Raw genomic sequence first — 19,758 nt, 5'->3', positions numbered from 1 at the left:
GTACGTACATTTTGTAGTCGTATCACAAACGCCATCTAGCGACTTCGATGTGTCATGCACATTGTGCTGTACAGCCCCACGCAGAGAAGCCCAACCTACTAGTGATGTAGCTTATCAATTCATTTGAATACTAGCAATTCATGGAGGCTCTTGGCCTATCCGACCAAAGAGGTTATAATGACAATGATCTTTATTTGCATGTCCTTGCCCATATGGGCTAAATGCAGTAGCTACATAAAACGTTTCTGTAAGGAATCTTTACAAGTGATCCGACCCACGACTGTCTATAGTCAACATCGATCTAACTCCTGACACTTCTTTGTGAAGAATTACCTTGTAAATCTTTTATACATAATCCAGTACTCACTGTATTGTTTGGAGAGCGCAATGTGCAACAACGATCAAGAGTATACATACGCTGGTATTTCAATGAAGCTGTGGTACATTGGCTAGCTGTAGCCTGGTATCCAGCGGTATCATAACCCCCCAGTCTCTTCTGTCCTCTCCGCGAATACGGATATAATTCGTGGGAGGTGTGTGACATTATGATTTTTGTCAAATCGAGGTCAACTGTGGAGAAATATGTGTCATTTCCCACAAGGCCGACTAGAAGTATTAGATCCTTCATGCTTACTCCTATTAGATCTAAGACCTCAGCGTCCCATCACTCCTACATTTCTAGACTGGTAACAATCTGGAACTTGTTGGCTCCTGGCCTCCGTTGTATCGGACAGCTAGCAGCCAACCAGTCTGATGCGTTACACCGTTAGCATTCAAGCACAAGTTGGTAAAGTCTGCCTATGACAGACTCAGTTTACAATACTGTCTTGACCAACCTTGCACTTGGTCCACTTCTTGTGGGTGTGGCTCATGTGTGGCTTTGCGCGCGCTAGGCAATAGTTTTATAAGTAGTGCTACCCAGATTATGCTTTCCATATATATATGACCTGTATTATGACCTGTATTGTATGTATTGATGTTGTTGCTTGTATGTTATTGATTTGTATGTACTGCCTGGTGTTATTTTTATGTGAGGGAGGGCAACTTGTAAAGGTTGTTCGAACCTGTTTTGCCCTCCCAATCACTGTGTGATGAATTCAAATAAACAATAAACATAAACATAATATATTTGTGAAGAGTACAGAAGAGAGTCAGGGGTTATAATACGGATATATAAATATTTGCGAAGAGGGCAGAAGAGACTCGGAGGTTATAATACGACTGGACACCAGGCTACGTTGTCTACGTTGGCTGCGTTGCTGCGGCAAGCAATTTCATAAAAATGAATCTTAAGCTTTTACACTTTGCGTATTTTGGTTTAGTCATACATTTGTACGTTTGTACTTGATATGGTTCAAGGGTAACACAAATTCCATTTAGAACGCACCAGAATGACGCTCAGCTCTGCCTCAACAACATAACTGGCATTTTTGTCGTCTAAACGGATCCAGCTTTTCAAGTTTGAAAACAAAATCATGCGGAAGCCCTCGCTATTATTGGTATTTGTTTTTTGCATCATGTATGTGTAAGTTATGTGTATAGACTTGCTAGTACATGTATTAAGACTTTAGATGACGTAAACTGTACCTCTATTTAAGGAGGTTATGTGAGAATCTGTTATATACTGGTATTTTGTCTCGCCTTTAGATCTTCCCTCGTGACCTCCATAAAGCGGCCTGCGGGTCAATTTGAGCTGTTATGAATAAACAAAGGAACAAACAAAACAAACTGCGACTGTAAAACGCGCCGCTAATCCTATCAAAACTGTGCTCTAACACCCCTAATTACTGTGCCTAATTAAACGTTTCCGTAATTAGCGCCCTTACACGAAGTGTGTCCGTGTGAACTTTTGGAGGTCAACAAAAAAGAGAGTTTCTAAAAAATGGAACACAATGCAAATCGATATTTGTACGTATGGACAAATTTGAAAAAGGAAGTCCCTCTCTCTGTCTGTCTGTCTTTCTCCCTGTCTTTCTCTCTCACCCTTTCTCTCGGTCTCTCTCCCTCTCCCTCTCTCTCTCTCTCTCTGAATCATTTGTCCAATTTGTGTACATTGTTCTACACATAGTATAAAAATTCCTAACTTGAACATGACCCTGATTTGAGTCAAACATGGCTTTTAAAAGAACTCAGCGAATGACGAACTCTCGTCAATTACAGGCGAGTTACCGCGAGATTTTGCGAGTTCTCGCCCGGACCGACTCTCCAGGGTCCTGCCTTTGGTTCCACCGATTATGTAGCGATGACCGAGATGACAGGACATTATTGATAACTTCCGCCGATATCAGAATCGTATCTTTCACGGCCAATTTTCTAATTAACAGCCGAGTCGGTGAATCTAAGATATGGTAATGAGCCACTTTCGGCCTTCCGTGAAGATTCAAGATTGAAAATTAATGAGGGTGTCCAGTTCTCCATCTGTAAGTCATTCACTTTGACTTCTATGAATGACGAAATGTATTCAGAAAATTTTCTTCGACCAAGTCAACCATTAAAATGACAAGATGATTTTAAAAGGAATCAAACTCTTGGCAATGATTAACTAAATGGGTGATTATGAGACTATGGTAAATAAAAAGTTTGTTTTCAAGGATATGTCAAAATCATGATCCAATTTGATTCGCATGGATGTAAAGCTCTAGGAAATAAAATTCTATAACTAGTATTTCACAAGTTCTAATCTAGTTGATGCAGAAATAAATTGGACTCTGGTTTATTGAAAAAAAGGACCAATATCATTTTATCTGTGTAGAATATCTGCCTGTTTCTGAGAAAAGTGTCTTTCTAGATATTTTTCCAGTCAACCCTACGTAAGAACGGACCTGAAAATAGTATTTAGACTTCATTCACAAGCGATGGAATTAATATATATCTGGATTTGTCTTATTGTGTTTTATTCTTATTATCTATATATATTAAGCGATAAAGCCTAGTCTCCATCAGACTGACTACTCTGGCTATTATAGGGAGAATAATTTGCAAGGAGAGTTTTGCTACGCAGGGAGGGGAAACACGAACCTAAGAGTGGACTGACTCCTTGCCAATTTCCTGATTTATTGCCAAATTCTACGATCTCCGTACCCCCGTTATGCCCGTAGAAAGGCATGGTGGAGGCTAGATAGAGCCCTTACAGATTCCCGTTTCCACCTTCTCCCAGATGGTCACCATACGTTTTGAGTAACGCAAAGCAATAAACGGTTACCGCCCCCCTCCCCCTCATCCTTACAGATGTCTTCCTTTGGTGATTTTCAAACCGTGACGAGCTGCAAGATGTGCTGCTGACCGCCTACTGCGCATGTACCGACAACATCAAAGTCGCCGTCGGCCGCCAGAATGTCTGAGGCTGATGCGTTACGCAGATTACCCGGATTTGGCGATTAACGGTCGTTCTCAAGGTCGTGATAAATAACATGCCAAGGTCATTACATACACTATTGGTAATGTCCAATGGCAATGAATGATAATAAAAAGCAATAAAACAGTCAAGATATAGCTTCTTTCAATATCAGAGATAATGAAGTACGTCTCTTTAATACGAAACGAGCGCTTGGCATTCAGCATTCTCGATGCGCCCAACTTAAAACCCCGTCAGATCCTAACCTGCAGTACCGCTGCCGACCGCTACAAGACGGCTTCACGAAACGACCGTCAAATTGTCGAATTTCGGCCTTTTTGGGAATTAGCGCTATAGCGCAAGGCTCACAAAGGGGTTTCAAGTCCTGTTGCCATTCTGATGTTTGGATTGAGGACTAAACCGCTGAAGACAAGAATAGAAGAAATTAAAGACAAGAAAGCGATTTTTTTGCCATTTGACTATTTCCGTTGCATTTCACAACTCAGAATTACGCCCATATTTCTCAATCTTGAATGATTATTTGTAGCATTTATTAAAATAGTGCAGGGCCCTCAGTACTACACATATGTTGATCAATGATATCCGTAAAATAATGTCAAAAGAACCAAATATTTCAAAAGAAATACTGAAACATGAGGTCATCGTGCACTGTCGAAGCGTTAAAAATCGGCTGCCACAGCTTTCAAATATTTTCCAACTGGGGCACAATTTTGCGCTTCTGGGATTCAAATTAAGGGTGCTTTCAAATTGAATCGTTCTTGTCCTTTAATTGGATCCAGTGACTCGAGGTTCTTTTTTCTGTGATGACTCCGACCACTTCGTGATAGCCTCGCATCCAAATAGTCTCTACCAGACTCCGGATCGCTGGAAAATCGTAGAAATGGAACAAATAGAGAGGAATATAACCGACCAGGGAACAGCTCGCGTGCTGTTCCCTTGCCGGTTATATTCCTCTGGCCGGCTTACTTCTCTATTTGTTCCATTTCTACGATTTTTCCAGCGATCCGGAGTCTGGTAGAGACTAGCATCCAAACCTGTTATAGCTGTCGCGTTTCTTTCGTCCTCTTTTCCAAATAGATTGGGCAGCTACAATATTCTGTGAATAGGATTGGGTACCGGGCCAGAGCGAATCGTCCGAGTTGCCACAGATAAATCAACTTTTAGTATTCGAGTCATCATCATACGCGAAAGTGTGCGAAAGAAACTCTGTAAGCAGCTATAATGGGTTTGATGTAGTCTCTACCAGACTGACTAGGCTAGCTATCATATTTATAGGGAGAATAATTACCCGGGGAGTTTTACCACTAGAGGAGTTGGCCTCCGGAGGGGAAACATAAACCTTAGCGTGAACCCAGTCCCTGGCCCATTTCCCGAGTTTTTTTGCTAAATTCAACGATCCCCATACCCCCGCAGGAAGGCCTGATGGAGGCTATGATTTATTCATTCGTCGTCGGCCCGGTCTGTGGACACGCCCCTGCCCCTGCCCAGAGAAGCCCCCCTCCCACCCCCGGAGCTGACCGGACCTTTCATGTCAACGCGCCGTGACAACTTCACACGGGCCCGTAATGAGGCTGGGCGCGGATGGGTGCACATCAACCGGGAGCGATCTGATCTTATCTCTGTCATGGCAGAGAAAAATGATATCGCGGGAAGGCAAAGAGCAAGGAGGAAATATAGGAGCTTTTATCAAGCTTGATATGAAAAGCTCATTGCAAAGAGCAAGTCGGGACATTTTATAGAACATCGGAACATTTGGAACAGCGGGACATTAGAACATCGGAAAATGTAGAAAATCCAAACATATAGAACATCCGTGTATGTAGAACATCCGTACATGTAGAACATCAGAACATTTAGAACATCGGAACATTTAGAACATCATAACATTTAGAACATTGGATTATTTAGAACATTCGGAGCGAGAGAACATTCTATATCACCGAGTACAAGTTGACATGTATTTGTAGGCTTATGTTTCACTCTACTTTAAAACACACTGTGAATAGCTAACTATGTCAATTATGCTAACGTTAGCTGTTTTACACCTTGCGTGTCATCTTCGATACCGAAGTACTACAATGTTCAACAACATTGCGAAAGAATCCTACAGTGGTGGCATTTTGGTCCGCATTTGTTGCAAAAAAAGAAGTTCAACTTAGGAAGAGAGAATTTTGCACAATAAAGTCACTCAAATTTACTTAGAACTATGACATCAAGGAGGTTAAAAAAATTCTTTGATTGCACGTTTGAAAGAAGGGGGTTCGACTTGTTCTTCCATTTCTCTTCGTCGTTGTATAACTGACGAACTGACGCGTAAGCATATGGTGAAGCGGTCCCTAAATCAAGTAAGGGAAACTCTTGCGGTCTCACCACACAGGTTGTGTTTATACAGTATCAGAGAGCCGACACATTCTCATCTCGGTAGGACCAGCGAGGTCCTGTTGAGAGCAACGTTTGAAGCTTCGCGGCAAGACTTCTCTCAAGACCCGCGGCAACATTTACATATTCATACTGGAGAAGGAGGGGCCTGAAATCTTCGGGAACTCCCGCTGGGGATCGCTGTATAAAAGAGCAGAATTTTTCCTTGGTTAGTACACACGTGCTGTGGTAAAGATTGAAGTCACGTTGCTGCAAGCTAAGTTTGTTTTGATAGCTCGATGGCGTTTCCCGGCTGCTACAGTTACACCACCGACCCGAGTGCGGCTTTCCTGCGGGGACAGCAGCATGTTCTGCCGACGACTTGTCTGACCGTTCCCGGTAACGGGCACGGCCTTACGGCGGGGGGAGGCTCGGAGTTCCACGGGCCTGGGCGATGCCTCCAGTGGGCCTGCAACACGTGTAAGACGAAAGCACGAGGAAAAGTCGACAAGAGGAAAGCGGCAACCATGAGAGAGAGACGGCGGCTTTCCAAGGTCAACGACGCCTTCGACGTTCTCAAAAAGAAGACGTCTCCGAATTCCACCCGACGACTCACCAAGACGGAAATCTTGAAAAACGCCATAGACTACATCATGGACCTGAAGGATCTGCTGAAGACGTCTGAAGAAGCCAGCGCCTCAAGTTCGTCCAAGACGCACACGTCGGAGTTGGATCTTGACAGCGAGGCAGGCAGCCCGGCGTCTTTCTCCGAACAGAGCGTAAGTTCAGCGATCGTTTGACTCACTTTTAAATTTATGGTTTTATGCTACTTTCCAAGCAGAGGTTTGGCTGTTTTTGACGTGTTAATGTGTTTTTGTTGGGCTCTCTATTTTGTACTATTCCTTCATGTCCACCGGCCAACGAACATGACTCGACAAAAACGTGTATAAAAAACAGCCGGAGCCGATACTCTGCTTGGAGAATAGTCTAGTGCAACTTGCAGTACATTTGTTAAACTTGAGAGGCTATTATATCATTTCCAATACTATGGCAATCTTTGAAGAGGCACAAGGTTCAAACTTCTGCAGCGTTTTGTTAGTGTTCTTTACAAAGCCACAAATACTATTTCGATCAGTCTATAATGAACGACGGTTTTACTTTTTTTCGGCCACAGCATTGAAACACTCAAAAAAGCGGGCTGAAAGATTATCTAATTTTGATAATAAGAAGTCTGGACGCCGCTCTAGCCGATTAGGAAGCCAGGGAAAACACTTCCAAATGTTCTCTATTTTGCGTTATCCCCTCTGCGGTTACAAACCGGATAGAAGGGCTCTACTCTATCAGTCTTCACTCAAAACACGTGGGACTTGGACGATACTTTAATCACCCAAAATTCGTCTATCTTATCTCGAGATAGTTTAAAAGTAAACAAAGTTGGTTTCCTCTCCGTGATTTTCTGTCACACATTAGCCGTTTAGTGTGGAATAATCGCTTGATCCTTTCCTTAGCACCAAACCGCAAAATTCATGAATGATTTCCACATTGGAAAGCTGAACGAATTGGTGTGAAACTTTCCACAATTGATTGTTATTTTTGCGACAACCTAGCGCACTTTTTTTATGCAATCTAACTTTGTCTGACGCCCGGCAAAACTTTCCTGTATAGATATGTATAGGGAACTCTTCAGGACTTGAAACGTATCAAAACAAGATGTTACACATTTTAAGTGACATCACTAAAACAAAACTACAAGAAATTCGCTTTTTTTTAGATCATAGTAAGATTTTTAGATCATAGTAAGATTTTCTATTCTTTACTCTTGTGAATTCTCTCATTCCGTTTTTAAGTAAATACAGAAAAGAATAATAGCATTACGAGAGAGGTACAAACTAATGATACTAGACTAGGCTTTTCAGCGAAGTACAGAAGCTTACAGATGTTTCCCATCTCTCCACAGTCTGCAGCCAGTCCGCTGAGTCTGATCGCGGAGACTGACGAGTTGTCCTGGGACGACATGATGACAGCCGCCTCCAGTCTGCTGACGGACATGGCTGAAGGTACGTACAAGCCAGAGTGCAAGCCGAATACTGCTTCATCGTGTCTTGTATCTAATGATAATGATAAAATCAAGCGGCTACAATTGAATTCTTTTGGAAAACGGGCTTACGTTGTTTTCTGGGACAGGGTGGGAGTAGGGAGGGAGCTGTAATGTTTACGGGAGGGTTACATTTCCAAACCGCGGCCCGGCCGGCCAATTTGGGGATCGGAAAGTGTGATAAAAGACATTAAAGCTCACAAAACGTAAAGAAATAGTCATGCACATAATTTCTGTGTATTTAATGACATACACTTTAGTTTTTTGCTGTCGCAAATAGACCAACTGGGTCCCTGTTTGGAAATGTGACCCAGAGATAGTATAACACAGAGACTCAAACAAACTCTTGACATCAACTTTTCTTACTACATGTACTAACTTATTGCATCGTGATCGGTTATTCTGATGTTCTTCCCAATGGCAAGGAATTAATTATCTTTCTCCCATCTTCCCCAGATTGCGGATCCCCAGACTCTGGCATCTCCAGCCTGGACAGCCTGTCCGCCATTGTGGACAACATTACGTCATTCGATCACGACCTCGACCTATGACCTTCATATCCTGATCACGGACTTTTAGATGATGTCTAGTGGCATTGTACTGACCGTTGTCTTGTTAAAACACTTTTATGTGCCTACTACATGTATGTATACTATTGTTGCAAATGACGTATCATAACCATAAGCAGAAGTTGTTGTGACGCCATCACTGTTCGTAACTTTGTACATACAACAATAGAATTTATATTTACGTAATATTTTCTAACATTATATTGTACAGATGTAGATAAGATTATGAATTGGATTATGTGTCAAGAAATGACAAACGCGTTTTTAAATAAACTGAATCTGAATCTGAAAATGAACATTTGCAGAGTCTTCATGTTTGCTAAGAATAATGTAACATTTGTGGGTATTTCCAGGCCCTCAACTTAACGATAGCAAACTAGCGCTTTACAAGTCCATGACATCGAAATAAAAGCTCGGTAATCCATCTGTAGCCATAGTAAGTTTGGCTGAAAGTATGTTTCTTCAATACATACATTGTTCCTATTCCTTGTAATATTCAGCTCACACGCTTTGCTTAGCAAACCATCCAAAATATTCCTAAACCTATGATAACGTTTGGTAAAGTTAAACGTGAGATGGATATAGAAAACTAGAAAATAAAAACGAAAAGCTTTTCTTATCATAGCTGTAATTGAGTAATTTGAAGTTCAAGGAAAAGGTGGTAAAATATCAAAGCAACTGTAACAATGTAAGACAACAACAAGTTGAATAAAAGATGACAAATTATAATTATCGCCATGGTTGCCAAAAGAAAGTGACGAATGTTAAGCGAAAGTTGTTATACATTTATGCATATGTACGCATAAAAGAACCTAACACTCTTATCAACAAGAACTGGGGTGACTCTGTGTGCTTGCTGAATAGAGTGCGCGGGGCCTGGCGAAGCCGCTAGCCTCCATAGCAGGCTCTTTGGGTGTTTTTCGTCTTTGGGGCTTTAGTACACTTTTGCTGGACTTTTATTTTTGTATTGGGTCGCTTGTACGGGCCAGCAGCTCAAGCGACCCAGTACAAATAGAAACGGCCAGCAAAAGTGCATTATGAGCCCAAAAAAGACAGATAAAGGCCCAGAGAGCCTGCTATGGAGGCTACAAAACTGCATGACACTAATAAAGGTTAACTCCTCTGGCGTGTTTTCTGTCTTATTTGACAAATTTCCACTATTTTTCCAGCACCCTACGAAGCCTGGTAGATGCTAATACTTCCAGGAGTACAGATAACTTCTCTGCCGTGTCTTCTCTGTCTTATTTTACGAATATCTACTATTTTTCTAGCGTCCTGTGGAGCCTGGTAGAAGCTAGCATCTTGGGTCATCTGGCGGCCGATAATATGTAAATGACACCTCCTCAACACTTCACACCGTAGCTCGCCGTTAGTCGCTAATCTCTAATTGTTTGATTGGTTACCTCTGTGGTTAGCAACGACGCGATAAAGGTCCTTATCTGTGAAAAAAACACCTTGGTAATGACGTGCGAATTGGTTAATGAGTTAATCTAGTCGGGTATACGGGTGTGAACACTGAATATGCAGGTCTTCGTTTCCGTGACTTCTAAGTTCTTTATCAAATCAAGGACGTTATATAACGTCCTTGATCAAATCAAATGGCGGAATACACAGTAATAATCTATAAAATGGAAGCAGAGTACATTGCAGTTTTACGCATGGTTCTGATTCGTTTTTATTCCTTCTTTTCTTTTCTTTTTGAGCCATTTTGGATCTTAGTCAGGCGTGTCACTTCGCGGCGGAGAAAAGGAACTGTCCGCCGTGCGCCCTCTTTGAAATGCAATGTTTAAATCTGAGAGCTTAAAACCGCCTTTATGAAATATTAGCTCAAATGTTTGAATCTGGAATAAGAAGTATTCTACCCAAGAAGTATTCGCAGACTTCTGGTGCGGTAGGGTTATTTTTTTACGCTGATTTAAGATTTTATACACGGGACATGGTTTTTTCTATACAAAATGGACTGTTGCAGCGCCCAGGATAAAAATTGAAATAGCGAATCAGCGCTACCCAAAAAAATAAACTATACTAACCCAAGGAGTCTGCAAAGGAGGCTATCAACACTCCAAAGCCTCTAAAATTCACACTAGCTTAAAGCTGCCGTGCCTGCATCGTGAAGTGGTCATGTTGTGCTCTGCGAGTTGAGGTGAAGCTTACTCTCCAAGCAGAGGTTAGGCTCCGGCTGTTTGTTTTTTTTTTACTTTTTTTTAGTCGTTTTTATCGGGCTTTCTATTTTTTTTATATCTTGCTGTGTCAAAACCTAACTGGCTGGCGTACTTCAAGAAAAATGACAAAATAGAAAGCCCGATAAGAACGACTAAAAAAACGTTAAGAAAAACAGCCGGAGCCTAACCTCTGCTTGGAGAGCAGTGAAGCTAAGCTACAATATAATACCTTTTTGTGACGGCTGGGTTTCAGAATAGAGGACAAGTCTCTCACAACAAAATCCACGCGGCTCCCAAAGTATCACCTCCTCACCAATCTACTTCTAGTCGTGCCGCAATATCCGGATTAGCAGATAAAGTCGTTCACACGTCGTTACGATGCCTGATAAATCCCACCGACAAGGTCAAAATGTGGATGAGGGGGTCAATGTTTAATCTCCAAGCAGATCCTACGGTGCCATAAGATAGTATCAAAGCTGGCCAAGGAGTATAACAGGTCAAAGGGAGTCAGATTCGGCTATATCCTTGGCCAGCTTTAATACTATCTTATGGCACCGTAGGATCTGCTTGGAGATTAGTCAATGTGGACACTTCTTTTGGATTGTATTATTTGGGTTTCTATAATTTCTTTTTGCAGGGCCTTTTGCCTGGCAGGTGGACAAAAAGAAAAACTGTTGAAATGGAGAGCCGGAGTACTAAACGCCTATAAAAAGACGTCAAAAACAGTCAAAAACAGTCCGAAGCCTAGAAAACATTTGCATTTGAAGTTGCAGAGTATAGTGCACAAGGAAGAAAGTTCGTTTTGAACTGACGTAGACTACGCTGCTTGTCTTTGGACGCAGACATACGCCAGGACTGAAAAACAAAACGAAGCAAAGCCAAAGAAAACAAAACTCAAACAACAAACCAAACCAAAGCCAAATCTCCGATCAAAATACACATCTTTCCCTATGTACAGAATATTGGTTGATATTCAATATATTATCAGTACATTTCTTTTGAACATTAAACTTAGTATTCACACTTACTTTGCGAACACATAACGCCGCAACCTACAAAAGTCAACCAACCTATCGCATTTTTAACTTTTGCTGGAGAGAAAATGTATTTTAGTGGAAAAGAAATCATGATATTGTTTCTAGAGCCCGTATGTCCAAATATTTGCCGACACGGTGGTATCACTATCAACAATTCACACTTCTTTGGCGACCACATACATGGTAACTCCTTTATCCAATAAACTTTGAGTCTGTTAGGGTCTCAGCCAAACATGTATGGTCATATTTGATTACTTAAATTTTGCTGGAGGGAATATGCCTTTTGCAAGGTCGTAAAACTAGCTACAGACAGAAATTTGCGTCCATCTGTGTGAGTTTTCTAGCCCCAGTCGTGTCCAGGTGCAGCCCTACCGTCTGTGGAACACATCCGGACTCAGACATGGCGGCGCCCGGCCAGCCTTTAACATGGAAATTCTCTCGAGCCGGGAAGCGAGAGGCGAAAATTCTTCTCTCAGCGTGATGATGCTTTCATCACTCACCCGTTTACCGGTGGGGAGAGGGGGTATGGGGTCGTGCTTGGGTCAAGTACACGTTTTGGTTATGTTCACCCAAATGGTGTTGAAAAACCAAATGCCTAAACAATTATGAAGTTAGTAAAAGTTATGCTTGGCAAAATTTTGCGGTTTCGAGTAATGAAATTTTATCGTGATAAAAAAAATCATGGATGCATACGTTCTATTGCAAAATGTCTTCGCGTTTTATGATAAATAAGAAACGAAATAGGACAGCTTGTCAACCGTATGGTGTGTGTTCTTAAGGTGTATGTTTGCTTTCCAAATCATATCACTTTAGTGCGAACAGTTTCGACGTCCGGATGTCTTGTCATGCAGTACAACCTTACTGCGATTTACAGCAATACCGCAAGATGTCGCTAACACCAGTGCACAATTCTCTCTTTGCAGTACTAACCGATCAAGTTCATTGGTTTCTTAAACATTTATCTGTAGAGGGCTCACCGGGTTTCGAAAACACGCTCGATCAAAACTCTTTCACTTCAGGCAGATTTGGAAGTACTTAAGTCAAGTAATGGTCCTTAATCTGGACAAGATGTCTTGAAGAAAGCTCTTGAGCCGCCCCTCCCCTCCACACGAACGCTCCACAGTACAGAAGCCCCGCACCTTTCATGTGCAGCGACCGTGACGTGTTCTCTCTCCGCTCACGACAGGACCGGGCAAGATGGAACACAAAATGCGATTTCAAGATGATACAAAAAGAGTCTATTCTTAAGTTAAAACACACGTATAGGTGGATTTGTGTTTCATAAAAGATGCTAAAAAATTCAAAACGGCGGTCACATGAGAGCCCTGTTAAACTAACATACACATGAGCGACTATACTAGAGCACGTGCAAACAAGCATATCTATGAAAGGTTATGTCTTATACACGTCATGTATGATATTGCTATGGTATTGCAACTTTTCTGTTTAGGCCTAGGGGTAGGTCTTTCATAAGCCGTTTATGGTAAATATGGTATGTGGCTAAGATGTGATCTAGGCTCGTGTGGGCGATACCGTACCTTTCATCAATTTACAAGTTATTTGGGTGTTAAGTACAATTTGACCTGTGCGGTGTTTATGACACGTCTGTTTATGTGCGTAAGTCATAAGGACTTCCAGATTCTTTAAAAAAAAAAAAACGAAACTTTCCATTCCAACTTTCTTAATCACGCGAAAGGATTCTGCCTCGAATGGCGTTCTCAAAGACAAAGTGTGACAAAATCTTGTAGGGCCTTGTAGCCCAGAACAAGGGGGTTGTCCCAGCTCAGGGCCATTTCTGTTTGCCACCCAAGTCGGATTTGGTCCGATTTTCCTCGGCGGGTGGAACGGTGTCCTACCGAGACAGCTTTGCCTTTCGATCGGTTCTCCAGCGGGAACACCTCCCGGTCGTCATGAATATTCAACACCTTGTGAGGAGGAGCTTGAGGAATCCCCTGGTGAGGATGTACGGATATAAAGGCAGACCTGCCCTCCTTTAAACTCACACGTGGACTCTTGTTGACAACACGACTCTTCCTTCACACAGTCTTCCGCTGTTTCTTCATGATGAACTACACAGAGCTGAGCAGCTGTCGGTTCCAGTTCGACACGTCCTACCCACAATCACCGGACCAAGGTTTGGACATGTTCGGCAGCCTGCAGGTCCCCGCCCCGATGGAAGCGTACGGAGGCTACGGTGAGTCGGCCGGGCACGTCCCGGCCCCGGCGGCGGCAGCTCACGGGCCCGGGCGGTGTCTGATGTGGGCCTGTAAGACGTGCCGGAGCAGGAAGGCGTCTCGGCACGACAGGAGGAAGGCCGCCACCATGAGGGAGAGAAGACGGCTCGTCAAGGTGAACGAGGCGTTCGAGGTGCTGAAGAAAAAGACGCACATGAAGCCGAACCAGAAGACGCCCAAGGTGGACATCCTCCGGAACGCCATCGCCTACATCGAGCAGCTGCACCAAACTCTGCGGGACGGTCAGGAGAACTCGGCGGGACAGAGCGCGGACTCCCCCGCGGCCAGCCCCGGTGCATGCTCCGATGGAATGGTGAGAAAACCTGAATATTATTTTTTTATGAAAATCAAAACCGAAAGTCTAAATAATGTGAGCATGTGGTACTAGTACGCTATCATGAATTACCCTCAACCCTTCAATGGGGAAAATGATAATGGGTTTTACTTGTTTTATGTGATCAGAACTTTTGCTATAGGACCCCACCTCTATGCTGCACGTAAAGCTTACCATATTTTGCCAGTGGAAAGTGTCTTACGCATTGTCCTGCATTCACTGTTTCTCAGATTGTATCCTTGAAAAAGCTTTTCTCTCAAAATTTCACCATCATCTGTTTATTACAACGTTGATAATTTCTTGATTCTTGAACTTAGAAACAACGCAATGAATCACGTGTTTGACAGCTCTTTGTGAACCTGTTGCTCTTGCCGGATAGACAGATACACGCGTGTGTATGCAGTGTGTCTCTTGACAATGCGCCAAGGGCAAGGGCTATTGTAGTGGAATATCGGGGAACGATCGGAAACATTTCGCCATGCCATAGAATCGGTAACTGATTGTTTTACTGCCCGTAAGAATCACTTTCAATCTTACGTTCTCCGTGGTAACATGTTTTGCATGTACATTTTGGATGAAAAATTTCAACTTAATTTTATTGTTTTTCTTCCAGTCTGCGAACAGTCCCGACAGTGTGTGGTCAGATACATCCGGGACCTTCCAAGGGGAAGACAACATGGCGTCATTCGGTAAGACCGTTATTCTGAATTACTCTGTCAGAGACTATTTACGCCTCTTAGGAAATCATTTCTTTGGAAAATATCTCTTTTAAAGGGATCTTCCGAAAGATGCTACATAAAAATCAAGTTATATACTATAGAAATACAAATTTCTGGATATAAAAGCTATATACATTGCATCTAAAAACTTATATTGTTGTTTTGATGATATTTATAAGTTGTTGTGTGTACAACGTGTAATCCTGACGTATCGTTCTGATCACCAGGTTGTGATGACGTCACCGCATCATGGAACTCAGCCTCCTGCCTGGACAGCCTCTCTCTGGTCGTGCAGAACATCTCCGCATTCGCAGCCCAAGATTCGCACCAAGGCTACACTCCACTGAGATCATAGGATCACCTTGCCAAAATCTTGTTCAAACGTGGACTGTGTCCATATGTATATATTATATATTGAATTCATATTTTCACGCAAGAAGGCATTGTGTATAGACGCGTGTGTTATGTCCTAAGTTCGCAAGTAACTGTAAGTTACATGTACATGTCTTGAGTTCAATATTTAAAAAAGATTACAACTAAACATCTAGCCAAGTCTTAAAAGTGTGAGACGAGACGGTATATTCTATAAATGTTTCTTGGACCAAATTATAATTTCTTTCTTAAGACCGGTAACAAAGGATGTAACAAGCAACATCGTTTTGTTGCACGTCATGATATTACGATGTTGTCATGATATAAGCTTGGATGGCCCCGAGGGCACATTGTCCTGAGCTTTTATGTAAATATGTATAGATATGGGCTATAATGTAATACTTCGACGATCGAGTTGTACAAAGTGATTTTTACTGAAAAATACATCAATATCATGGAATTTGACTGGTATATCGTTTATTTATCAATGTATTAGAATTGAGTTTTTCCTCCCCTGTTTATCTCTCCCTCCCTCTCTTTGTCCCAATTCTCTGAGTTCAACTTTGTGGTAGGTTAACGTTTAGAGGTGTCTTCATAATTCAACAAGTATTGCGCATGCTCCTGAACAAGGCATGCGCACGTCGGGTGATATCACAAAATGCTCGAGGCATATCCTGGGATAACCTACGTTCTGTGATATAACATGTACAGCCAGCCTATCTCACCGACTGCATTGAACAAAGGCCGAAGCTCCTACGCTTTTCAAACTAAGATAACCGCAACTATACTATAAATAAAGATCATCATTATTAATGGCAAAGCAAGCTAGCCTGGGTATCATTCAATTTCTTTCTGGGCTCTTTCTACTCGCTGCCTTAACAAATATTCTTAGGGCAGCGAATGCAAGGAACCCCGGTAGAAATAGGATGGTACCCAGGCTAAAACTAAACAAGCTACGTCGATGTAGGTTAGACTAGCTATCCACCTTGCTTAAACAGAGACCAGTCAGGCAAGTTGTAAACAATGGCTCTCTCACATAGCCAGTAGCAGTGCAAAACAAAGCATGTCTTTTAAAGACGTCAGCTTATCGGCATTTTAAGACAAGGAAGTTCCTGACTCGCGTCCAAATGATGAGTCCGATAAATCGTCCTGACAAGGTTAGACTTCGGGCAAGAACGCCCCCTATACCCGCCGGGTATTTTGGAAATTGCAGATCCGGTGTCAACCGGTCTGCTTCCTCTGAGGCTTCCGTTCACGTCAGGACAAATTTATATTAGACATCCTCTACTGGAGTAAACCATGACACTTGCTGCAGGCCGAGGGATCATCTAGGTAAAGGATAATGCATCTAGTCGGGGGAGATGATTTACTGGACTTTAAGAATACTCGGGGGAGGGGGCTGTCAAGGGTTCAAGTTTGTGTTTCCTGTTTCAAGTAGCTCTACGCTTAGAACTGAAGCAGGGTTCTATCAAATCAAATCAAATCAAATCAAAACTTATATACCTATAAACCAATGCAACTTTTCCTTGTCCCTTTTCAATGATCGCAATGTCTTAAGCGTAGACTTTGATTGCAATTTTAGTATTAAAACAGGCAACTTTCGGAGTTTGGAGGGGGGTACCTAATGACCAAATATAAGTGAGTCTACATGTCGTAAAGATATATGTGCACTGATACTTTTTGCCTTATCGTCAACCACATTTAGTTGGTCAAGAAACGGGGTAATATACCACACAACATCTGCTTAGACAATCAAACTTCTCCGACAACGACAAGAACATCTCCATCGGGACTTTGCAGTGGATTCCTCCATACACTTGTTGGTGTTGGCAAGTACTGTACTTTTCTGACTCCTCCCGTCACTTGTGGACCTCGGAAACATCGGAATGTGAATTAAAAAGACAGACAACAAAGACTGGGTAAAAAGAGAGAAAGAGAGAGACTGTGAGAGAAGAGAGAGAGAGATGTGAGAGTGAGAGCGATAGAGCGAGAGATAGAGACAGAGGGAGAGAAAAGAGAGAGATGAAAACAAAAGGAGAAAAGTGCGTGGAGACTCCGGGAAGAAAGACAGAGGAGAGAGACCCCATTTTAGACGACTATGCCACTTGTCGTACTCATGAAAACTACCAATAACTTTGTATTATTGTCTGTCTTCACTTTATTCTGTGTCTGTGTGTGTGTGTGTCTGTGCGTGTGTGTGTGTGTGTGTGTGTATGTATGTGTGTGTGTCTGTATGTGTATGTGTGTGTGTGTGTGTGTGTGTGTGTGCGCGCGCGCGCGTGTCTGTGTACGTGCGTGTACGAGGGGCGTGCAAGAAGTAATGGCCCTGACCCATTTCCCATAGCAGGAGATTGATGAAACTTGGCACAGATATTAGTCATTATCTTCATAGGAATCACCCAGAGTTATGCATTTCTCCCATCGTTTGATGCAGCTCTGGACACCGTTTTTGTAGGACACCCCAGGTTGGTCCTCCAACAGATGCCTCATCAATGGCAGAAGAGGGACGACCAGGTCTGGGAGCTGTTTCCACAGACTTCCGGCCACCTTTGAATTCAGGATGCCAGCGTTTTACAAGGTCATATGATGGGGCATCATCACCATAAGTTTCATTTATTTCAACAAAAAATATTCTTAGGTGTGCGTCCTTTCAAATACAAAAACCGGATCACTGCGCGACACTCAACTAGTTCCATTTCACACATGGTCCATTTCGCACCTGACTAAGTTCAAACACCAGTAAATCAGAAACCACAATTAGTTCAGAGCTGTCTTTCGCAGCATACCCCATAAGAGATATTAATCATTACACATACAAAATTTCATTTAGATCAGACGACTGGAAGTGGGTCAGGGCCATTACTTCTTGCACGCCCCTCGTATGTATGTGTGTGTCTGTGTATGTGTCTGTATGTGTGTCTCTGTGAGTGTGTGTGTGTGTGCGTGTATCGGTATGTGTGTGTCTGTGTGTGTGTCTATATGTGTATCTGTGTGTGTGTGTGTGTATGTATGTGTGTGTGTGTGTGTGTGTGTGTGTTTGTACGTGCGTGTACATCTGTGTGTCTGTGCGTGCGCGTGTGTGTTTCGTGCATTATCAAGAACCAGTAATGATGAAGAAACAAGGGTCAAAAGGATGTGGACAGGTGGGGTAAGAGGTTGCCGCCTGGGAAAGTCATCAGGTCCTCACGTCCCGGCCCAGACGTGGTGTCGGCCGGCGGGCCCTGTGAAACCTCACCCCGCCCGGTGAGAGGGGACCCATTCGTCATGCAATTGTGCTCACATGCAATTTCTACGGCTATTGGCAACGATACATGATCGGGACCTGCCACTGAATTCCTAGTCTCCAAGCAGACGTGTCAGCTGGATGAAACAAGAGAAGAATTCGGTCAAATAGGGACAAATAAGTTGCCATGGGATTTCAGTCAGTCTTTTGCAGTCTTTTGCGGTCATTTGCCGAACGGCCAGTTCACTCTAGTCTCTACCAGAGTCCCGCCTGGCCGAATAAGGGAACTTTGGCCAAGTCAGGAATAAAAGCCTAGCCTGGCGCAAACTGTACTCCTCTGGTGTGTTTCTGTCTTATTTGGCCAATTTTACTATTTTCCCAGCCTGGTAGAGGCTACGTTCACTCCTGGGCCAATTAACTCCTACTCAGCCTTTATTCCTAACTTGGCCAAAGCCCCTTATTACAATTCGGCCAGGCCGGAGTCTGGTAGAGACTTCCGAATTGCCCGAATCGTTCCCGCACGCAATGCCTGGTCCTGGGGCCGGGGTGACGGCACGTGGGTGGTGGGGGTGGCTGTGGGCAAACGGTTTCCGCTGAAGTGGTGGATATCTCACACCATAACAGAGAACAATGAGTGCCATTGTTAGGTTTCATTGATTAACAGCTGTCATTAATACGTAGCTATCAAAGCAGTTTCCCCGACTTTTTTTCCCATTTTAAGAATCTGCTATAATCATAATCATCCTCCTCAATATTGACAAAAACCATATCTAAAATAAAATATTTGTATGAGGCAATCACGTGCACTATATCATCACAGTATATAATTGTTATTGTTATAGTCTAAGTTTTGTCTTGTCTGTGTGTTGCATTTGCCTATGAAAGTCCTCTGAAACACTTAAAGATCTTTTAATTCAGACGATTAAAAAGCGGTTTCGACAATATGATACCCCTGGCCTCCACCACCAGAACAATACATCCATAGGGCTGTCATAAAACTATGTCAGAGGGGCGGGGCTTCTGTCAGCTGACCCACACTGATCGTGACTTTGTGAGACAGGTCCGATTTATCACGCATTTCTCCCTCCACGACGGGGTGTGGCCTCCGCACATTCATCAAAATTCACTCATATATTGTTTGTGCAGCGCTACCATATCATAATGTCAGAGCACGTAAAGCAAATAGGGTAGTGTGTGAGTGTGTCCGGTGGTGTCTGTATATGTGTGTGTGTGTGTGTGTGTGTGTGTGTGTGTGTGTGTGTGTGAGAGAGAAAGTGTGTGTGTGTGTGTGTTTGTATGT

The 19,758-nt window shown here is 42.9% G+C and overlaps 2 protein-coding genes across 2 annotated transcripts; both read left to right on the top strand.

Moving 5' to 3' along the window:
• Window positions 1-5,939: 5,939 nt before the first annotated feature.
• Window positions 5,940-8,449, top strand: LOC118406791 (myogenic factor 6-like). The gene is made up of 3 exons (XM_035807129.1): window positions 5,940-6,492; window positions 7,671-7,770; window positions 8,265-8,449. The coding sequence occupies exons 1-3, from the start codon at window positions 6,013-6,015 to the stop codon at window positions 8,357-8,359; spliced, it is 675 nt and encodes a 224-aa protein (XP_035663022.1). The 5' UTR covers window positions 5,940-6,012; the 3' UTR covers window positions 8,360-8,449.
• A 5,048-nt stretch (window positions 8,450-13,497) lies between these two features.
• Window positions 13,498-15,361, top strand: LOC118406750 (myogenic factor 5-like). Its single transcript, XM_035807055.1, has 3 exons — window positions 13,498-14,123; window positions 14,758-14,833; window positions 15,091-15,361. Exons 1-3 carry the CDS (start codon window positions 13,638-13,640, stop codon window positions 15,216-15,218), a joined length of 690 nt encoding a protein of 229 aa, XP_035662948.1. The 5' UTR covers window positions 13,498-13,637; the 3' UTR covers window positions 15,219-15,361.
• The last annotated feature ends 4,397 nt before the right edge of the window (window positions 15,362-19,758 follow it).

This window comes from Branchiostoma floridae, chromosome 19 (assembly GCF_000003815.2).
Source record: "Branchiostoma floridae strain S238N-H82 chromosome 19, Bfl_VNyyK, whole genome shotgun sequence".
Classification (NCBI taxonomy): domain Eukaryota; kingdom Metazoa; phylum Chordata; class Leptocardii; order Amphioxiformes; family Branchiostomatidae; genus Branchiostoma; species Branchiostoma floridae.
Note: the sequence above shows the minus strand (reverse complement) of the source record. Positions and strands in the feature narration are given on the sequence as shown.